Genomic DNA, 22,544 nt, shown 5'->3' on the forward strand with positions numbered 1-22,544 from the left:
TCTTTGGGGGGGGGGGGGGTCAACTTGTATGTCAGTCAACAGACTAACACAGACATCCAGAAAATTGGGATCAACTTGTATGCCGGATATAGAATAAAACCCTTAAAACAAGGCTGAAAAATGGGCAGTCGACTTATACACCGGTTGACTTGTATGTCAAAATGTACAGTAAAAATGCCTGACTAATTTGTCGACTGTCTCTTTCCATGGATGTTTCCTGACCTGTTGAGTTATTCCAGCACTTGGCTGGTTGTACCAAAACATGGAATATATGGAACTGCAGTGAAAATGCCACAATTTGATAAATATCTAGGCACTGTTCATAGACTGCACTGCCAATCTCACCCATTTCACCCTCTAATGCCATTCATTAAGACTGACAAGACACCCCTCACCCATCCAGCTACTTGTTCTACTTCTGCATGCAGCCTGATAGCCTTAGTGATATATTCTTATTTTTAAATAATCCTAAAATTAAAGTTGTGATTATTTGGTTGCCATTCCCAAATTCTGATGTGTCACCTAACGTCACTAGAATTGAGGCCAATGTTTTTCCAAGCAGTTAAAAAAAAAAATCATGACTTTTTTCTTCCTTACCCCAGATATCCTAATAAACACTGGCAAAGGTTATTTAGCACAAGACACCAGAGTATCAAATTCATGACTCTGAAACAGAAATCACATAATTTTACAAACACACAGGACAGATAAAACCTCAAGACACATGCCTTCTAAGTTGCTGTCGAGCTACCTCATCTCCACAAAAGAAGCAAATGATGCAAAGTAGCGCTGAATCAGTTTCACATTCAAGGCACTCTCTTGAAGTGGCATGGCAGGTTACTGTAATTGCCTGAAGAGAGTGAGAAATAAAAAAAAACATTTGGAGGATTGAAACAAAATTACCTGCACTGCACAGAGGCAAAAATTTCAGAAAACATACTGAGAGCATGAAGAAAAACACAACTTCCACTGTCATTATTGTATGTAACATCAACAGAATAGACTTCCCCTTCCCACACCAAGAGTTTAAATGTGTCAAAACTCGAGCTGGTTGATGCTGCAGCCAAATGGCTAATAGTTGGTTCAGGCAACTCCAAATGATAATATGGGGTCCCTTTACAGTCAGTGTGGGTTTCAATATTCTAAATAAGAATCAAGAATTCAAAAGTGAAAACTTTCAGGACAATGTTAAGAGTGAAAATTTGTTCAAATAAATAATAATATCACAATAAATAAAGGTGGGTTGATCTGGTATCAATGATAATTTCTCTGTTGTGCAGCAAAATGATATAGAACAAGTCCTTTGGCTCACAATGTTGTGATGATCTCTGTAACCCTACTCCACGATCAATCTAACTTTTCCCTCCCTCACAGCCCACAATTCCCCATTTTTCTTGCATTCATGTGTCGAATAAGAATTAAAAAAATATCCCTATTGTATCAGCTATTTGCATTCCAGGGACCTACCAATGTGCAAAAAACAAAGCTACCTCTCGCATCCCTTAAACGTTCCTCCATATAACTTAAACAGATGTCCTCTGGTACTTCCAATTTTGGTCCTGGATATAGGGTACTGGTTGTCCACATCTCTACTTATCCTGCATCACTTTAAAGAGAAAAGCCCCAGCTCGCTCAAGCTTTCCTTCATGTCACATTCTCTAATCCAAGCAGCATCCTGGTAAATCTCCTTTGCCTCCTCTCCAAAGCTTTCACATTCTTCCTATAATGAGGGGACCAGAACTAAACACAATACTAAGTGTGGTATGACAAGAGGTTTTACCCAATGGTTCTTAGAACTCAATCCTCCAACTAAGTAAGGCCAATACATTATATTCCTTCTTAAACACTATCAAGGAACATATGTACTTAAACCTCAGTATCCCCCATTCCTTGACACTGCTAAGAATTCTGCCATTAACTACATACTATGCCTTCAGATTTGATCTTCCAGAGTGTATCACTTTACACAGTTCTGGATTGAACTGCAGCTGTCACTTCTCCACCCAACTCTGTATCTAGTCTACATCCCGTTGTAGCCTGTGACAACCTTCTACCCTATCCACAAAACTAACTAGAAAAGATAAAAATTGAGTGTATATAGTGTAGAGGGAGGGAGAAAAAGAAGAGACCAAAGCTGTCCAGGTGTTATTACATTGAAGAGAAGTACAAGGGCAGAATTGATTAAACAGTAAAAGGACAGGCTGGAAAAAGCAGCAGTCATGAGAAATCCGAAATGAAAAAATGCTAGAAATACTCAAGAGATGAGACAACAGCCGCAGATGGAGAACAAAAATGCTGAGTGGAAGTGAATGACTTCAGATCAGAATTAGCCAATTCTGAAGATTGTGAATTCAAGTTTCGAGCACTCCACACACCAACCCAGAAGAGAAGATATTGTTCCTTCAGCCCAGGTTAGGCTTCATCACAACAATTTAGGAAAGCAATGATAAGAGGTCAGAGTGGAGACATCAGTAGAGAAATGACAGTGACTCCAAAAAAAACCAGGGTCAGTTTGGCACAGAGTTGCTCTACAAAGCCTTTAGACAATCTGTATTCACCATAGATGCCATCATATAGAGAGACTCTGGAATTTCCACCTAAAATGATGGCTTTGAGGGATACCTTTTGTAAAAGATGACCCCCACTCCATCACCAAAAAAAATCTGGCACTTACCACTGACCAGTGGATCCTGTTAAAAGCTAATCACAATATTTTATCAACAAATGATCAATTAAAGGTTTAAAATGTTTTTTGGAATTTTTAAAATAAACCGCTGTCAGCTCCTGTTCCAGGCCATTTAAAGCATATCCAGAGCCGACGGCAATTGGACCAGGTAGATGGACTCAGCAGAGGAGTGCTGAGACTTCACCAATAACAAATAGGGCATGCGCAAGATTGTGTTGGAGCAGCCAGGAAGTCGTGTTGAGAATCTCTGTCAAGCTGTGGATTTTAGACCCAGCATACGGGATGACCTTGATTTTGAGGTGAAATGTTTAAGATTGGATCATCCTATACCTTGGCATATACAGGTACTTTTTCCCCAGTGCAGTGATGGCAGCATTGTGAGTATCAAAAGCAGTAAAACAGCCAAGTGCAAATTATAGATGTTCGAATCTAGAGTAGACAAAGAATTACTAGAGGAAGCAGATCAGACAGAAATTGTCAGTCAATTTTTTTTGAGTCGAAACACTTCCAGTCGAATGCAAATAAACATTTGTCTCACTTGTAAAAACTTCAGATCCCTGACAGTCAGGAGGGAACAGTAAATAGGCAAGTGTGGCAGGACTAAGTGTTGTGGAAGAGAATGGTTGGAAGGGAAGGAAGATCTAACGAGGGAGATGAAAAGAGAACGATCCCTTTGGAATGTTGAATGGGGCCGAGAAAGTTGATCAATACTATTAGAATAGATTCTGCTACGTCAAATACAAATATGAATACTGCGTTAAAAGAACTCTTACCTGTCGAGTCCGTTCCTTAAGAACAAATTGAGCTGGAGAAATTTCAATAACATTGGTATTCATAATGTTTTTTATCTGTGAATCCTTGAAACAAGCTGCCTTGACATAAGCAGCACGGCAACCTGTATTTCTCATATAGAAAGTGATCTTGTTTACTTTATCTGGTGTGATATCATTTAAATTCAGCACATAGCTGCCTGATGTTTTTTTGATATCTTCAAGAATAATGTTGCTTGTTCCTCCATAACCTGAGAGCGGAATCTGGGAAAAAGAAAATTTCTTCAATATTGACATTATATTGCTCTTCCAGGCAAGGGAAACATTCACATGCCCTTCTCAAACATCATCTATGACATTGGGAGGTCTCAAAGTGGGCTCCTTTACATCGGTAAAAGACCAGGCGATCAGTATGCTTAACATCTGTGCTCTGACCATAATAGCTGTCCTGAACTCCCAGTTAAATGTCATTTCAACTCTCCTTTCCATTCCCACAATGGCCTATCTATCCACTACTTTCTACTCTGTTTATCCAATTTTCAACTAGCTTATTTCCAAGTGATCTTGCTTGATTTTAATTCTGTTACTTGTGCATGAAGCATCAGATTCAGATTTATTATCAAGGTACATCACATACATCCATGAGTTTTTTTTTCCTGCAGGCGAGACAGAATTGCCACTTATTAGTAATACAAAATGTACAGTTTGAGTATTTAATTTGAGTATTTGGAATCATCTTCATCCTTTTATCCAAGAGCAGAATTTAGTAGTTTTGAGTTTTTCATTATGTATAGGAGATAAACGTTATTAATCCCTTTAACAACGGAAAAGAACAAATCCAAATCAATCAATCAATCTGCACAACAGACAAACTTGCTGGAGAAACTCAGCAGGTCACACAGCATCTAGAGGTAAGCAACATCTTGGGCCTTGGCTCTTCTTCAGGTACAAGCAAAAACAATCAGACTCCTGAATAAAAAGGAGGAGAGGAGGGAGGAAGGGGCAGAGAGATGAGCACTCACCAACATGTGAGAGGTCATAGGTAGATACATGAGCAGGTAGAAGAGAATACAATCAACGAGCATTCTTTGTTCACTTCATTTTATCTAATCTGGAACCACATACATACTGTGAATTTTACTCCTGGCTGTGTTGAACGCATCCTCGATTGCTTAATTTCAAGTCTTGCCAACATGCAGGCAACCCGTGTTGGTGCAAACAAAAGATGCACATAGACATCTTCTTTAGGGCAAACCATCAACTCACGATTATTGGTCAACCTTTCTTCAGAGCCAAAGGTGCTCTGTAACTACAAGAACAGACATTAAAATCTCAGTTTCAAACATAAAAACATGTCTTGATGAATGCATCTAGAAATACTCCAGAGTACACCACAGAAATAGGATCACAGTCTGTGCAAACCATGATGCCTACATGTGTCAAAGTTGATACCACGTAAATCTGATACTTTTGATAAAATGTTACGAGCCCAGAGAACCCCAAAACCCAGCAGCGATAGATATTCACCAAGACAAATGGTTACTTCAACAAAAGTTGCTTCTAATTATCTTTAAACCATGAAAATAGAAATTTAACTTTAACTTAACTCTATTGACTTAACTAACCTACCTTAACCCCCTTCTAATTCTAAGTGCACGCGTATGTAATGTGTGTGCAAGTTCACCAAAGTTCTTTAGTTCACAGTTCAATCTCACTTCTCATTCCTCCAAGTTCACTGGTTGCAGCCAATTCTTATACTGTGCACAGAATTTAACATGTATAAAGTTCACCAGGCTTTGGTGCTTGAAAGGTAAATGGTTACCACTCAGGAAGGTTCTTGTCAGTTTTCAGAGAGAGAGATTTGTTGTTCCAGGACATCCACAACTGATGTACTTACATCAGCCACTCCAGTGTCTTGCTGACGAAACTTGTCCCTTCAGGGTTCTCCAGATGATAACCTCTTTCTTTCAGGTCACCACAGAGCTCATTTTTTGTTTCATTTATTCCAAGTGAAACATTTGACAGCCAGTCCTCTCCTCTTGCATGAACCACAAGGGCTTTGACCAAGTCGTCTTACAACTGGGCTTGCCAGCTTGTCCTGTTCCAGTCCCAGCTACTTCTGCTGGCTCTAACTCTATACAAGGTCTCTCTCTCTCACACACACACACACACACACACACACACACAGACACACACACAGACACACACACACACACAGAAAGCCTATTTTACTCTCTCTGCTTGCAAAACCACATGACCCTCTTACAACACCAAGCTCCAGCATTCTCTTTCATCTGTTGCCTTTGGTAAACACCAATCCATCAGTGAAGTTTCTTGAGTAGTCTTGCAAAAACTGAAAGAAGCCACTATGTCTAACATTAGCAGAGCTCCAGTATTTCAAATAAGATATTTTTTCAAGTGTTTGTATGTGACCTACTCTAACAAACCTTTTCCATTTTATCTCCCAAAAACATATCTATATACTCTGTCACAATATCATGTGTAAAAGTCAACCCCCCCTTATTTATGGCCCCGGTTGCCCATCCATCTGAGCTCCTGATGCCCCTGTTGCATGCCCATCCAAGCACCCAATGCCCTGACTGCGGACTCTCACCCAGACCCCAGCCGCCCACCCATCTAAGCTTCCGACTTCCCAAATTACGCAGGTTCTTAACATGATCAAAAGTAGTATGCGTGTAATAGGTGACCCCTAAATTTTACCCTAAAAATGGGTTTACAAAACTCAACTCTTACAAACATATATACAGTAATCCAATTTGCCTGTTCCATCTCTTGTCCGAGACTGCAAAGCTTCAGAGAAAGCAACTCGTTTATCTGTCTCATGACTAATACTCTCATATCCAGGTGAACCACCTCTGAACCTTCTCTAAAACCTCCACAGCCTTCCTGTAATGTGGTAACCAGAATTGGACACAAAATTCCTAATGCAGCTTAGACAAAAAAGTTTTCATATAGCTGCAACATAGCTTGTCAGCTTTCTTTTTTTTTTAATGAACATTTTATTTAAAATTTTCACTATATCAGAGAGACTGGCGTAAATTGGGAGATCGCTTCGCTAAGCACCTTTGTTCCATCTGCAATAGTAACAGAGCTCCCAGTAGCCAACCATTTCAGTTCTGTGTCACACTCCCCTCTCTCCATGGCCTTGTGCATTGTCCCACCAAGACCACTCGCAAGTTGGAGGAACAACACCTGGTTTTCTGTCTGGGCACACTCCAGACAGATGACATTAACATTTCTGGTTTCTGCTCATCTGCTCTCCTCTTCCCCATCCCTCCTTCCCAGTTCTGCCTCTTCACCAAGCCATCCCTCCTCCCCTTGATTTCTGCTGTCCCCTCCCTCCCTTCTCCACCAATCACCTGCCTTGCAACCGCTTTTCCCACTAAGCTGTGTGCACGCACACTTTTTGTAACCAGTGCACTAAGTAAATTAATGTGTGCACAAAGGGTTAGTTACCCAAAATAATGTAGTAATTAATAATTATACAATTTCAAGTTTACATTTGCACAAGCCTTCAGTATGCACATACTTTCGTTACAGGAAAAATTTGCAGAGCGTAAGTTTTTTTGCCCGCACCAACTACTAAAAATTAGAGGGAACATTGCTTGCGACCATCCCTTCTCCCCACTGCCGCACCCCACCCCCCCCCCCGTTTGGAGGCCCACTGAGATTTTCCCATACCTTGATGAAAGGCTCAGGCCCAAAATGTTGGTAATGTAATTTTACTTTTGCTGCTATGTCTGCAGATTTTCGTGTTTTACTTAAGTTTAGGTCACTTGTGGTGGATGTACCAAGGACCTGATGGGATCTATCCCAGATTATTGAGGAAGGCAAAAGAGGAGATTGCTGGGATCTTGATGAAGATCTTAGATCCTCTTTAGTCACAGGTCAGTTTCCAGACATTTGGAGATTAGCTATTGGTAGCCCCTTCTTTAAGAAGAGTGGTAGGGATAATACACCATACGCTTGGCCTTCATTAGTAGGGATTTTTAAAAATGGAGAAGATTCTTGAGGATAGGATTCACTGGCATTTGAATAAGCATGGACTTAGTAGGGAAAGTCAGCCTGGCTTGGAGATCATGGCTTACAAACTTGAGTTTTTTTGAAGAGGCGAAAATTTTTAAGGGTAAGGCAGTGAGTGAATCTTGTCGAAGTTGACTTTAGTAAACCATTCAACAAGGTCTTTCATGGTTGACTGAATATTAAGGGCAGATAAATCCTCAATCATGGCAAGCATGTGGCTTTAAACTCTGAAGTGAAAGACCACAGATCCTTTAAAGTGAACATACAAGTAAAAAGGGTGGTAAAAATGGAGTATGGCACATTTGACTTCACTGATCGGATCATTGAGTATGAAAGCCGACAAGCAACAATTTCAAATTCCATTTATATATAAATTGATCTCTTATTCCCTTTAATTTGATTTAATTCAATGTCTTCCCAAATCAATACTTTCCAAATCAAACATTATATGAATAAACTTTAGTTGTGCTGCATTACAATAATTTTGAAAATTCAGAAGTTGTCAACCTCCCAGGTCATATTTCTACGTTAATTTTTGTAAAGACACTCTTACTATTTTATCTTTCCATAAAAACTTCCTGACACTAAATTCAAATTAAAAAAAAATTAAAAAAAAAAAAAATTTGAGGAACTTTACAAGGAATAGACTGAAAGATATATTGTAATCTAGAGAAAATATTCATTTTGATGCAATTAACTCTACCTATTAATGTTATCGGAAAAACTTTCCATTGATTTAAATCATTTTTAATTATAAAATAAAGGTAAACAATTTAATTCATATAAATGGCTAAATTTTTTAATCAACTTTAATGCCTTAATATTTAATTTGATCTGACCATTTAAATTGAATAATATTCTAACAAGTAGTATAGTCCACCTCAATCCCAATTAATTTTATAACCAGATATTTCTCCATATTGTTCCAATGTATCATACAAGAACCTCAAGGATTCTTTTGGTTCTGTTAAATAAATCAAAACATCATCCTCATATAAATTAATTTTAAATTCATCAGATTTCACTTTAATCCCTTTGATATTACTATCTTGTCTTATTAAGTGACCCAAAGGTTCAATAGCCAATCCAAACAATGCCAGTGACAAAGGACAACCCTGTCTCGTCGATCTCTCCAATATAAACAATGATGATATCTGTCCATTCATTACTACTCTAGCCATAGGATTTTTATATATTGACTTCATCCAACTAATAAATATTGGTCCAAATTTAAATTTTTCCAATACGTTAAATAAAAATCCCCATTCTACTGTATCAAATGCTTTTTCAGCATCTAATGAAGACCATTAGTAAGTTGGATTCCTCCTGTGAAATATTTATCAGACGAATTAACTTTGTAATATTATCTGCAGAATGACGATCTTTAATAAATCCAGCTTGATCTATATGAATAAAAGATGGTAAATACCTTGCCAATCTATTAGCTAGAACCTCGTTACAATTTTATAAATCAACATTTAATAAAGATATAGGTCTATAAGAACCTGCTTTCAAAGGGTCTATCTTTCTTGAGAATAACTGTAATAATTGCTTGAGAAAAAGAATCTGTAAAGAATTAGTTTCCATAAGTTGTTTAAGAACCTCAATCAATAAAGGTATTAATAAATCCTGAAATTTCTTATAAAATTCAGTGGAAAACTCATCTTCACCTGGAGACTTTCCATTAGGCATTGATTTGTGTGCTTCTATAATTTCCTTATGAGTAAAAGGGCTCTCCAATTCTTTACTTTCCTTATTAGTTAAAGAAGGCAATTGAAGATCAGATAAAAAATTGTCTATCTTAAACTTGATCGTTTACAGCCTCAGAAGTATATAATTAGAGTATTTTTGATAGCATTTATCATTCTTGAAACTTGTTCCAACTTTAATTGCCAAACTAAAACTTTGCGAGTTCTTTCCCCTAATTCATAATACTTTTCTTTAGTCCTTTGTAATTTTTCAAATTTATGTCTGCAATGAATTATACTGTAATTTGTTATTAATCAATTGTATTTTTTAAAACCTGTTGAATTCTGTTGTAAATCTTTTTATATGAGTTCCATTTCCCTTCCTCATTTATTTACTTCATCTAAATGCTGTTTCTTAACTTTAGATGTAAAACTAATAATTTGTCCTCTTAAGTAGCTTTCAAAGCATCCCATAATATAAGCTTACTTTTGACAGAATTTGTATTTATTTTCAAAAACGGTTGTTTTTCTGAATCTATGTAATTAATAAAAGGGAATGATCTGATAAAATTCTAGTTTTATATCCAGCAGATACTACCTGACCTTGTAATTGTGCCGATAACAAAAATAAGTCTCTTCTAGAATAAAAGTCATACCGATATGAATCTTTAGGATTTAATTTCCTCCATATATCAATCAAATTCATTTCTTTCATTAAAGTTGATACTTTTTTGCCATTTTCATTCTAGTTACTGTTTTAGGAGATTTGTCTAATAATTGATCCAAACACCAATTGAAATCACCTCCAATCATAACTTTTTTGTATACCTGTGACAAATTAAGAAGAGTCTTGTATAAATTCATCGTCTACATTAGGCGCATAAATATTCATAACTGTCCAAAATTCTGAGTAAATTTTACAATTTACAATTAAAAGTCTACCAAATGATTCGTGAACAGATTCCAATTTAAATGATAATTTCCTATTAATCAAAACGGCAACCCCTTTTGCTTTAAAATTAAAAGAAGAAGCAATAACTTGACCAACCCAATCTCTTTTTAATTCTGGTATTCAGTTAAATGAGTTTCTTGTAAAAATGCAATATTTACTTCCAGTTCTTTTTAAATATAAGCCAATACTAGTTTCCTTTTAATTGGGTTATTAAGCCCATTAACATTAAATGTTGCAAATTTTAAATTAGACATCTTATTTATATCTTAAAACCTCCTTGCCCGGTGTAGCAGAACCCCAATCTATGATTAACCGAAATACAACCTTCATCTTCATAGTAAATTAAAAGAAAGAAACCCGAGGGAAAAAAAAACAAATCCCCCCCCAACAAAAAAAATATACTGTACCCACAGTATTACCTCCCTCTATTGTGCAGGAAGTATCCAATGCCACAAAGTAGACAATTACTTCAGAAGAAGTGAAAATAAAACACCTCCCCCCCCCCCCCGAACAGAACAATACTAAAAGACAGTAATTAAGACAGTTCAGGTATGGTAAGCTTCCTCCAAATCTCTATTGACTTCATCATCATCAATGTCAATTTCAGCTGATTTACGATGTTCCACCTTTTACACACCATTCTTCTTCCCTTCTTGAAATGGTTGCAGCTGTTGAGAAGAATATTCTTGACCTCTCTGCTGTTTGTTATCTGGCAAAAAATTAGCGAATACCAGCCTCGGCTTCTTCACTGAAAAATGGAGTTGGATCATCTCCATAAAAAACTTTCAACTCTGTTGGATACCTAAAGGCAAGCTTGTAGCCTTTCTTCCTCAAAACTGCTTTTGAACTGCTAAATGCAGAATCATTTCTTTATCTTAGCAACGTAGACATCTAATTAAAATAGAGCGCAGCGGCTGACCAGGAAAGGTTTTTTTTTCTGATTTCTCGAACTCTATCCTATTCTAAACCATTAGAAAAATACTCCTTTCCCAAAACATCAGGGATCCATTTTTGAAAAAATTGTACTGGATCAGTATCTTCAAAATCTTCCACAAGTCCAACAATTTTAACATTTCTACAGCTTTGATGCTCTAAAGCAGGGGTGTCAAACTCAAATTCACGGAGGGCCAAAATTAAAAACTTGGACTAAGTCGAGGGCCGAACTAAATATTTATTGAAAATTTTCAACAACATCTGCATGTTTTCTCTTCTTTCAACATATGTAATGTTAAACTTTTTCTTATTAAAATAAATGTTTAATAATAATTTTGGATAAACTCTTTCCAGAAGCATTAACAAATGAGAAATAAAATATTCAATAAATAATATTTCTCTATAGAGGATTTGTCAAATGTTGCTAGTGTGGTGTCGAATAGTAAAATCTGAGGGCTATTGAGAATGTGGGAGAATAACATGATTCCTGAAACAATCAAATGGGTGACTGATTGTGGGCATGAACTCTAGCAGGGTTATTTGCCATGCCTTTTTTCCATTGGTACAGATATCCTTTGATTTACACACTTTTCATGCCTAATGAGCTTGTATCCAGGTGCAGGACCATTTTTAACCAGGAATATATTTATCACTGTGACATGAAACTATTGGAAGATCGTTTTATCCTGAGATTAAAGTTCATAATCCTTACTCAGGCCTGTGTGCGGGAGGGCGGGGTTTGCGGGCGATCGGGTTGGACAACGACAGTGCGGGGGCATCGGCTCTCGCTGCAGGGCAGCATCTCGGCGGATCAGCGGCCCCGTCACCGTGAGTCGCGAGTCAACCTGCGGCAGGGTGGGGGAGTGGGTAACGGTCCTGGCGAGGTCAGGCCCCCCCTGAGTTTCTGCCGGACCCCCCTTTGACCTGCTGAGTTTCTCCCGGATCCCCCTTTGACCTGCTGAGTTTCTCCCTTCTGGTGTTTTTACGAGAACCACAGACTTTCGCTCATACATTGATGAGGGGGATCAAGGGCCAAACATTGTCAGGTACCTCTCTGCTGGATAAAGGATACGGTTTAACCTGCTGAGTTTCTCCAGTGCTGGGTTTTCACGAGGTAGAGTCAAAGGGCCGAAGGGCCTGTTTCTGATCTGTAATGTTCTACGGACCCTGCTCTTCTTTCCGTGCCAGTGTCCCAGGACCTTTTCAGGGCAGTCTCCACGCTTAGGACCGCGCTGGGATCCCGGTCAGCGGTGGAAGAGCAGCTGAGCGCGGCTAATCCCGATCCAGCCCACGCCACTCCCGAGATTGGCAGGGGGGGGGGTTCCACCCTACCTGCCCGACCAGCCTCGTTGTGTGTGTACTCCGGGCACCCGCCGCTGGTCCGGTGGGAAGGCGCAGGGCGGCCGGCGCCCCCATCGCCCGGCGGGGAGCCCCAACCCTCCGGCGTCCCGACTCCATCTGCAGCTCCAAGAAACGCTGTGCCACTGGGGTTCCGGGCGCTGGGAAGCGGCCTTGGCTTCCCCTGACACCGGCCAGGCCGCGCTGCGGTGGGGGGGGGACACGACAGCGTGTTTATAAAACCACCCACCACTACTTTTCAAGGACCAGGATTTTTCTCTTTCTCTCTCACCCTGGGACAAAGCGGTTACTGTGCATGCGCTATACTAGCACGGCAGCCAGCGGGCCACCTCTAATACATTTTTGATATGATCTTGCGGGCCAAATATAATTATTTGGCCTGCAGGCCAGAGTTTGACATGTGTGCTCTAAAGTGTCAATCTTCAATAAATAATTTAGTTGAATTTCCCAGCCAGTAAAAGAATCCTCCATCGTATTCATTTTTTTCTTTAAATTGTTCAACCTTATTATGACAATCAAAATCCATTCTCAATCTTAACTTTATCCTGCACCTTATCCACTTCTTTTGCATATTTTACCACATCAGCTTTCACAGTTGAAATTTCTTCTTTCACACTAAGAAATTGGTGTTTCATTGACAAAAAACCATGATTCATTTGTTTGGACATAGATTGATTATTTAACTAAACAGATTGAAGCCGAGTTCCTTCTGATTGTTTAGACATAGGCCTATCCAGATATTACCTTTCATAATATCACTTCCTCTGGAATGTTATACTCCTCTCTAATCTCATTATTCTTCCTTTGTCGAGTGGAGATCGCCTTTTTCTATTTACTCTCATATTTTTAAAATGAAATTTAAGATAAAAGTACAAAATGCCTTGTGATTTTCCTTAATCTTGTTTTCCAAGATCATTTCACAGGCCTTTTTAACATCTTGATTCTGTTAAGCTTTCTCCTACTTCCTTTAATTTCCTCAAAGACCCTACTGTGACAGATCATGTTATATTTTATATTGTATATATATCAATTTTAAAGGTGATAAATTGTGGCAGGTTTTTTTTAGTGTAGATCACGTGCAAACACTTCAAAACATGTTTCATTTAAAATGCCAGAGCTCCGCTCGAGCCAGACAGTCCAGGCTCCGAGTGCCTTTGAAAAACTTTGAAGAATGCCCGTAAGGACTTCACAAGTAGGTGTTAATTGGAGATACTGTAGAGTAATGGATCATTGTTTGGAAAAGCAACCCGAGTGCCTTTGAAAAACTTTGAAGAATGCCCGTAAGGACTTCACAAGTAGGTGTTAATTGGAGATACTGTAGAGTAATGGATCATTGTTTGGAAAAGCAACATATGAACGAACTCAGAAGATTAGGTCCGGAGCAGCAATCTGTCTGAGTGCATTTGGCTGTTCAAAGAGGGTCATGTGGTTTTCTGAGCAAGAGCACAAAAGAAAAAAAAAGAGAGAATTCAGTTCTACAGTTCAGCAGGGTTGTGAGTTCTGAGTTCAGCCTGGTCAAAGCCCTTGTGGTCCATACAAGAGGAGAGGACTGGCTGCATAATGTTTCATTTGAAATAAAGGAAACAAAAAGGAACTCTGTGGTGACCTGAAAGAAAGAGGTTATCATCTGGAAAACCCTGATGGGGCAAGTGTCTTCAGCAAGACAATGAAATGGCTGATCAGAAGGAATCAGTTGTGGGTGTTCAATGAGCAACAAATCTCTCTCTGAAAACTGACAAGAACCTTCCTGAGCAGTAACCATTTACCTTTCAAGCACCAAAGCCTAGTGAATGCATAAATGTTATATTCTGTGCACAGTATAAGAATTGCCTACAACCAGTGAACTTGGAGGAGTGAGAAGTGAGATTGCACTGTGAAGCAAAGAACTTTTCTGAACTTACACACATATTACATATGCGTGCGATTAGAATTAGAAGGGGGTTAAGTTAATAATGTGAGAATTATCCAAAGTGCTGTTTCAGGAAAATGTAATAATCAGTGTTAACAATGGCTGTACAGAGATGAGATGTGAGAGAAGAAAAGGGTGGGGGGGGGGGGGGGTGTCTGCTAGAATACAAAGGAAGGACAGTTCCTGCAAGAGATTGCAGGCAAGGCCAACTTGATATTAAAAAAGCTGCGAAAGAATGGGAACATGTGACAAAGCATCATACCAAATAAGGATAAGAATAAATAAGCATTGGAGTCGCAAATATCATGGGAATGGTAGAAGTAAACAAGGGTGGGCTTTAAGACGAGGAGCAGAACAGTTTTTGATAGGTTAAACTAACATAATAATTACTCAGTTAACTAACAAAGGAGTGGTTATTAACACAAAGAAATGTATAAAAACGGTTGTTGAATATCAGTGAGTGTGTCTTCTCTGAAGGACACCCGCTCTTGCAAGAACGTTGAATAAAAGGATTTATCGCTTCACCGAGTGACTGAGAAATTTAGTCAGTGAGCTGTGTTTTTCGCAATAGTAATAAGTTAGTTCGATCCTGTTTTCATGTTTGAAGATAATTAAAAGCAACTTTTGTTTTAGAAACCCTTTGGCTTGGTGAATATCTATTGCTGCTGGGTTTTGGGGTCCTCTGGGCTCATAATATCAGCTTCATAAATCTAACATACAAATTTACTCAAAAATAAAAAAAAGAAGCATTTCACCCATCATCCAAGGTTCCTGAACCTTGCCATCCTTGCCTTTCTTCCTCACAGGAAGATGGCTGATCCTGACTGCATTCAGCAACCATGACAATTTTTTCCCAAACAAAAGTAGCTTTTTAACAACATTGCTTGAACAGATTCTGTTGCATATACCTCTCATTTTAAAACCATTATTAGTTTGTTGAAAGAGCAAGATTTGTTACTTGGAATGAATTTTTAAAAAAGACGTTATGGCACTTTTGAATTTACCACCTTTGGGGTATGGTCATTTCCTTTGGCTTCCATGTTCAAATCGTGTCAACACAGAATTTGATTTAAAGTTTACCTGAAAGCAGTCTTGATCTTGACCTTTGATCAACAGGCGTAATTGCTGTGCAACAGTTGAAGAACTGTTTCGAAGAACAAGCTTCTGATGACTACATGAAAAAGAACAGTTCATTCAGAAAACATGCAAGCTAATTAAATAAAGTGAAAAAAATGTATCAAGGTATTATGATTCACAAAAAAATTGGAAAACAGCAAGACAAACAGATGAAATAGAAGTCAGCCATTTGGCATCTTCCTTGAAAAAGGAAGGAGATGTAAGAAATGTTGCACCTCCTGCCGTTGATGAGAAAAACACCAGGGGGTCATGGAGGGGTGGTTTGCAGCTGACAGAAATGACAAGGGATGATGATGTGCTCAATGCAGTAACTAAAAAGGTGAAAGATGAGGGCCACAAGAACTCTGTTCTGTGTTTGGGAGAGGGGGAAAAGAGAGTCAGAGTGGAGTCCAAGAAATAGAGGAAGTGTAAGACATTTCAGATGTCCTGGAATGAAACACGACGAATGCAACGGAGACATCAGAAATTGCTTAAGCGAACGCGAGTGGTGGGAGAAAATTAGTAGCAAAGGTAATAAAATTGACATGCTCTGCACAGATGTAGGAAGCAACATCAATGCAGTCATTGATGCAACGAAGAAAGAGTTGGGGAATGATGCCAGAGAAATCAATCAGGACACTAACTTGAAGCACTATTAGTGGTGATCTTGAAGGGCTCAGGCCTGAAATGTCCTTCCCTCCTATGGAGTTCCTCAAGCATTTTTGTAGTTTCTTTTTTTTTTGTAGCCTCTTGAGTTCCTCAAGCATTTTTGTAGTTTTACCACAATTACACGGTCTGCAGAATTTTGTGTTTCACTTAATAACTGGCAGGCTTGGTGCGAAGTAAGTGGGGTGTGGAGTGTTCAGACAGGACAAAAGGGGAGTGGGTGAAAAGAGTGAAAAAGTCAAGAGGAAGCATTGCTTGTTTCGGCTCATGTAATGAGGTTAGTTAGACATAAATTATGAGGATAATAAGATAACCAGTCAATTACATCAGTGATTGCCAAAGGAATTGTGCAGCATTGGCCAGCACTGCCACCACAGCATTAGAGATGCAGATGCTATCTTGACCTCTGAGACTGTGTGTGCAATTTGCTTGTTCTTCCTGTGACGCTGTGGGTTTTCCCCCGGCACTTTTGTTGCTGCGACTTCCCAAAGAGGCAATGGTCAACAGGTGAACTGGCGATTGAAAATTACCACTAGTACTGGTGGGTGAGAGAAAAATCAGACTAGAGTTGATGGGCACATCAGAGAAAATTGGTTGCAAGGAAATAAGTGGGGAGGGGGAAATACAACTGCTGGCTCCAATGGGACAAATGTCTGTTTCCTGTGTCATGAGAAAGTATGAAGGTATAATAAAATTGCCCTAAAATTTTGACTGTAGCTGGAAATGGTGGTGGAAATACAGATAGCATCTTTCACTGAATAAGTCATTGAAAATAGTACTTACACTGTCCTCCCAAGAGAAACTCCTCCCCATGCCACAAATTGCTTGTTGGACAGGACTGGTGGTATCTCCACTGCAGAGCTCAAAGACAAGGATTGCTCAGCTTCCTTTGGTTCAGGTTTCCAAAGCATTCCTTTTAAGCCAACTTCATATTGGGGACCAAAAGGCTGAACCAAAATAGCCAAATGGCTAAAGAGAGAACAATTCTACTGTTATGTACAGGATTTATAAAGACTTCATCCCCAAACTTCATACCGTTTATTTAACTTTTAAAGGCAGAGCTAGTTTAAAAATCAGAGGAGTGAAAATGTTCATAAATACAAAAATTGAAATACTACATACACCACAAATCATGAAACAGAGAATGCCAAATTCCAGCAACACGAGGACAGATACTTCAGCAACTCATTCATGCTGACCAAGTGTCTTCCCAAGTTAGTCCCATTTGCCTGTGTTTGGTCCAAATTCCTCTAAACCTTTACTGTCAAACAGCTTTAAACACAGAAAGGTAGGGAAAGGAAGAGGAGGGCAAGAGTTAAAGGGGATTTGATGGTCAGGAGGACAAATAAGGGATTCTGTGGATATGATAAAGAAAACCAGATGGTGTTTTGCCTCCCTGGTGCCAGGGTCCAGGATGTAGCTTCTCGTGTCCAAGACATCCAAAAGGGGGAGGGTAATGAGCCAGAGGTTGTGGTACATGTTGGTACCAACAACTAAGAGAGGAAGAATGAAGTGATCCTAAAAGATGAATATAGGGAGTTAGGTAGGGAGCTAAAACGAAGGACCATAAAGGGGGTCATCTCTGGATTACTTCCTGGCCCATGTGATAGTGAGGGCAAGAATAGTATCAGGTGGAGGATGAATGCATGGGTAAAGGGGTGGAGTAAGGGATTCGAGTTCTTGGGACCATTTTTTGGGGGAGGTGAGACCCGTACCGAATGGATGGGTTGCATCCGAATCCCATAGGGACCAGGATCCTGGTGGAAGCATTTGGTAGGGCTACTAAGGCAGCTTTAAACTACTATGGTTGTGGGAAGGGGTCCATATAAAAGGAGAACAGCATAGATAAGGTTTATCCACTAATAAAGAAGGCTTGTAGAAAGGCAGGTGATCGAGAAGGTAAAGGATCAATGCAGTGGTGAACAAGGGATGATGGTAATAAATAATAGAGTTGAATGTAAAGATAGGGACAAACAGAGGGAAAGATGTGGGAAATCTCTGAAATGCATTTACTTTAATGATAGGAGTATTGTAAGGAAGGTGGACGACCTGAAAGTGTGGATAGACACTTGGCAGTATGATGTGGTGGCAATTAATGAGACGTGGTTGCAGGTGGGTTGTGACTGGCAGCTAAATATTCTGGGATTTCGCTGCTTTCAGGGTGACAGAATTGGAGGGGTATAAAGGGTGTGGCATTGCTTGTCAGGGAAATTATTACAGCGGTGCTGATGCGAGATAGATTGGAGGGCTCGTCAAGGGAGACAGTATGGGTGGAATTAAAAAATGGAAAAGGAGAAGTTACAATTATAGGAGTGTATTATCGACTGTGACAGAGTACATAGAAATATTTTTGGGAGATAAATTGGGAAAGATTTGTTACAGAAGGTCACATATAAACACAAACAGATCTTATTTAAAATACTGGAGCTCTGCCCAATGTTTGACATATTGGGGCCTCACAGCTTTTGCAAGAGTTTGAAGAGTGCTCAAGAGATTTCACTAATGGATTGTTGTTTACAAAAGGCAACAGATGAAAGAACATGTCAGAGTTACTGCTGTCTGGAAGAGAACTTGCTGTTCTAAGAGGGTTATGTGGTTTTGCAAACAGAGAGAGTCAAACAGGCTTTTTCTCTGTGAGAGAGAGAGAGATCACTTGTGTTACAGCCAGCAGAAGTAGCTGGGACTGGAACAGGACAAGCTGGCAAGCCCGTTTGGAAGATGGCCTGGTCAAAGCCCTTGTGGTTCATGCAAGAGAAGAGAACTGGCTGTCTGATGTTGGAATGAGGGAAACAAAAAGGAACTCTGTGGTGACCTGAAAGAAAGAGGTTATCATCTGGAGAACCCTGAGGAGGCAAGTTTCGTCAGCAAGACACTGGAGTGGAATGGAAGTTCATCAGTTGAGGATGTCCGAGAACAACAAATCTCTCTCTGAAAACCAACAAGAACCTTCCTGAGCAGTAACAATTTACTTTTCAAGCACCAAAGCCTGGTGAACTTTATAAATGTCAAATTCTGTGCACAGAACTGGGAGGAATGAGAAGTGAGATTGGACTGCGAACCAAAGAACTTTTCTGAACTTACACACACATTATATGCACATGTGCTTAGAATTAGAATGGAGTTAAGTTAGGTTAAGTAAGTCTACTATTTTCATGTTTAAAGATAATTAAAAGCAACTTTTGTTTAAGTAAACATTTGTCTTGGTGTATATCTATTGCTGCTCAGTTTTGGTGTCCTCTGGGCTCGTAAAAAGACCACCCAGTGGGGAGAGAGAAATAGAGGAACAAATGTGTACGGAAATAGCAGAGATTTGTAATAAGCACAGAGTTGTGTTATTGGGGTTTTTAATTTTCCTAATACAGATTGGAAACACATTCTGTGAAGGGGCTGGACGGATTAGAATTTGTGATAGTTGTTTCCAGCAATACGTTGAAGTACCCACTGAAGAAGAGGCTGTGTTGGATCTGCTGTTAGAGAATGAGATAGGGCAGGTGACTGAGGTGTATGTTGGGGAGCACTTTGATCATGGTACCATTAGTTTCAATTTAATTATGGAAAAGGATAGATCTAGTCTGAAGATTAAGGTTTTTGAGTGGGGAGAAAGCCAGATTTGAAGAAATGAGAAGGGATTTGCAAGGAGTGGTTTGGGCTAATTTGTTTTATGGGAAGGAGGTAGAGAATTGGAGGTAATTTAAAGGAGAGATTTTGAGGGTGCAGAATATTTATGTTCCTGCTAGGATAAAAGGCAGAGCCAAAAGTTCGAGAGAGCAGTGGTTTTCAAGGGAGATTAGAAAGTTGGTTTGATTAAAAAGAAGGCCAACATTAAATATAAGAAACAGGGAATAAATGAGATGCTGGGAGAAAACATGGATTGTAAAAAGCTTAAAAAAGAAATTAGGAAAGAAAAAAGGTACGAGGTGGCTGTAGTGAACAGGGCAAAAATAAATCTGAAAGGTTTTTACAAATATGTAAATAACAAAAGGAGAGTGAAAGATAAAATTGATCCCTTAGAGAATCAGAGCAGACAACTGTGTGCGGAGCCGAATGACATGTGGAAGATATTGAATGAGTTCTTCTCTTCGATATTCACTAGGGAAAAGGATATAGAACAGTGTAGGATAGAAGCAAAAGGGGTGACTATGGAAAATGTAGGGATTAGGAAAGAGGGGGTGTTGGAACCTTTGAGGCATGTAAAGGTGGATAAATCTCTGGGTCCGAACAGGATTTCCCCCAGGATCTTGTGGGAAGTCAGGGAGGAAATAGCAGAGGCTCTGACAGAGATTTTTCAAAAGTCACTAGAGGGAGGCAGGATTGGCGTATTGCAAACATGGTTCCTGTTTAAAAAGGGCTCCTCAGGTGTAGGCCCAGCAATTATAGGCCGGGTAGTTTGACGTTAGTAAAACTAATGGAGAGTATTCTTAGATATAAATATGTATAAGTATCTAGAGAGGCAGGGACACCCAACATAGGTTTGTGCAGGGAAGCTTATGTTTGACAAATCTTGTTGGGATTTTTTGAGGAGGCGACTAGCAAGGTTGTTGAGGGTAGAGCATTAGATGTAGCCTATGTGGATTTCTCTAAGGCCTTCGATAAGATTCCACATGGAAGGTTGGTAAGGAACGTTCAGGTGCTAGGTAATAATGTTGAGATAGAAGGGTTCAACGGTGGCTGGAGGGTAGATGCCTGAGAGTCAAGGTGGATAACTGTCTGACAGGATGAAGCTGGTGAAAAGCAATGTGCCTCAGGGATCGGTGTTGGGTCCCTTGTTGTTTGTCATTTACAGGAATGATTTGGATGATGGAGTGGTAAATTGGATTAGTAAATATGTGGACAAAACAAAAATGGGGGGGGGGGGGGTGTGGATATTTCAGATGGTTTTCAGAGATTGCAGAAGGAGTTGGAGTGCTTTGAAGAGTGGGCTGAAAGATGGCAGATGGCGTTTAATGTAGATAAGTGTGAGGTGCTTCACTTCCTGTTCTTACGCTCATTCTGCTTATTCCTTGAAGGGCTCAGGCCTGGTACGTCAGCAATATCCCTCTCTCCTATGGACCTTGAAAGACTGGCTGAGTTCCTCCAGCATTTCAGTGTGTTTTTACTACAATCACAGTGTCTGCAGACTTTAGGATTTCATTAACATCTATTATTGTCAAGCTTCCAAATAGTTAAAAAGGAAACTAATAATTTGGAAAACCTGAAGATAATCCAAACCTGGTCAAAATGGTTTTATGAAAGCTATATCAGCCTTGACAAATTTGCTCAAAATCTTTTAGAATACCGAGAGAAAAATGATTAGTTATACCTTAGGACTTCATTTTGCATATCATTTGGAGTATATGAAATGACGACTTCAGATTCTTCTCCAGGATGAATGAGGATATTTTCTGGCTGTGCTAAAAAACAGCTAGATTCTGCAGCCTAAAGGAAAATATATAATCAAATATTCATAGTATAAATGACCAAAATATCACATCAATTTTCATTGAGTAAGAATGTGTTGACACTGGAGGTAAAATAAAGTAAATGGATGTTGAATGTAAATTGAAGTCTGATATAAAAAGAGAAAACAATGAAGAGTGGGAAGTTAGACATGAGTGGAAAGAGGGAAAAGTTAACTCTTCAGATCAGTCTCTTCACAACATGGAAAGAGAGAAAAGTTAGCTTCAAGTTGCAGAGGTTGGGAGAGGGCTAGGTGGGGAAAAGGGAATTTTGCAAATTGGATGTGGCCATGGTTGTTAGAGATAAACTGTTGCTGAAGTAATCAGATAAATAGAGTTAGAGAGATCAAGAGAGACGATGAAGAAATATGAAAGCCATGAAAAATTCAGCTTCAGGAAATGCCTACAGTAAGGCCAAATGAGTGGAGAGGGAAAAACTGAGGTAACATTAAGAACTACTGCATTGTGTAATTGGATCTTTGATTTTCTCACCTCCAGACCACAATCAGAGAGGATTGGCAAGAAAATCTCTTCCACAATCTCCATCAGTATTGGAGCTCCATTGGACTGTGTTCTTAGCCCTCTGCTCTACTCGTATACACCTACATCTGGCTCAGTAAAATAACACTGTCTACAAATTCACTGACGATACCACTGTAGTGGGTCATATAAAAAGGGGCATAAAGGAGGGTGATTGAAAATTTGGCTGAATGGTTCATCCACAACAGTCTCTCATTCAATGTCACCAAAATCAAGGAGCTGATTGTTGACCAGGAAAAGGAAAAGCAGAGGTATATGATCCAGTGATCAGTGGGAGAAATCAGAGGTGGAGAGGGTGAGTTCTTGGGAGTCACTAACTTGGAGGATTTGTCCTGGACTCAACACACCAATAGCATTGTGAAGAAAGCATATCAGCACCTCTACTTCCTCAGGAGTTTGCTAAAGTTTGGTATGACATTGGAAACCCTGGCAAAATTCTACAGATG

The 22,544-nt window shown here is 39.4% G+C and overlaps 1 protein-coding gene across 5 annotated transcripts in view; it reads right to left on the bottom strand.

Annotated features, from left to right (window-relative positions):
- Positions 1 to 22,544, bottom strand: part of cep192 (centrosomal protein 192) — a 172,429-nt gene that overhangs the window by 43,733 nt on the left and 106,152 nt on the right. For all 5 annotated transcript variants that reach the window (XM_069922469.1, XM_069922468.1, XM_069922467.1 and 2 more), the window contains 6 exons: positions 21,423 to 21,538; positions 16,907 to 17,092; positions 15,422 to 15,512; positions 4,586 to 4,765; positions 3,460 to 3,720; positions 729 to 850 (listed from right to left, as the gene is read on the bottom strand). In XM_069922469.1, the coding sequence (XP_069778570.1) occupies positions 729 to 850; positions 3,460 to 3,720; positions 4,586 to 4,765; positions 15,422 to 15,512; positions 16,907 to 17,092; positions 21,423 to 21,538 (956 nt within the window). The remainder of the gene's footprint in view (positions 1 to 728; positions 851 to 3,459; positions 3,721 to 4,585; positions 4,766 to 15,421; positions 15,513 to 16,906; positions 17,093 to 21,422; positions 21,539 to 22,544) is intronic.

This window comes from Narcine bancroftii, chromosome 2, assembly GCF_036971445.1.
Source record: "Narcine bancroftii isolate sNarBan1 chromosome 2, sNarBan1.hap1, whole genome shotgun sequence".
NCBI lineage: Eukaryota > Metazoa > Chordata > Chondrichthyes > Torpediniformes > Narcinidae > Narcine > Narcine bancroftii.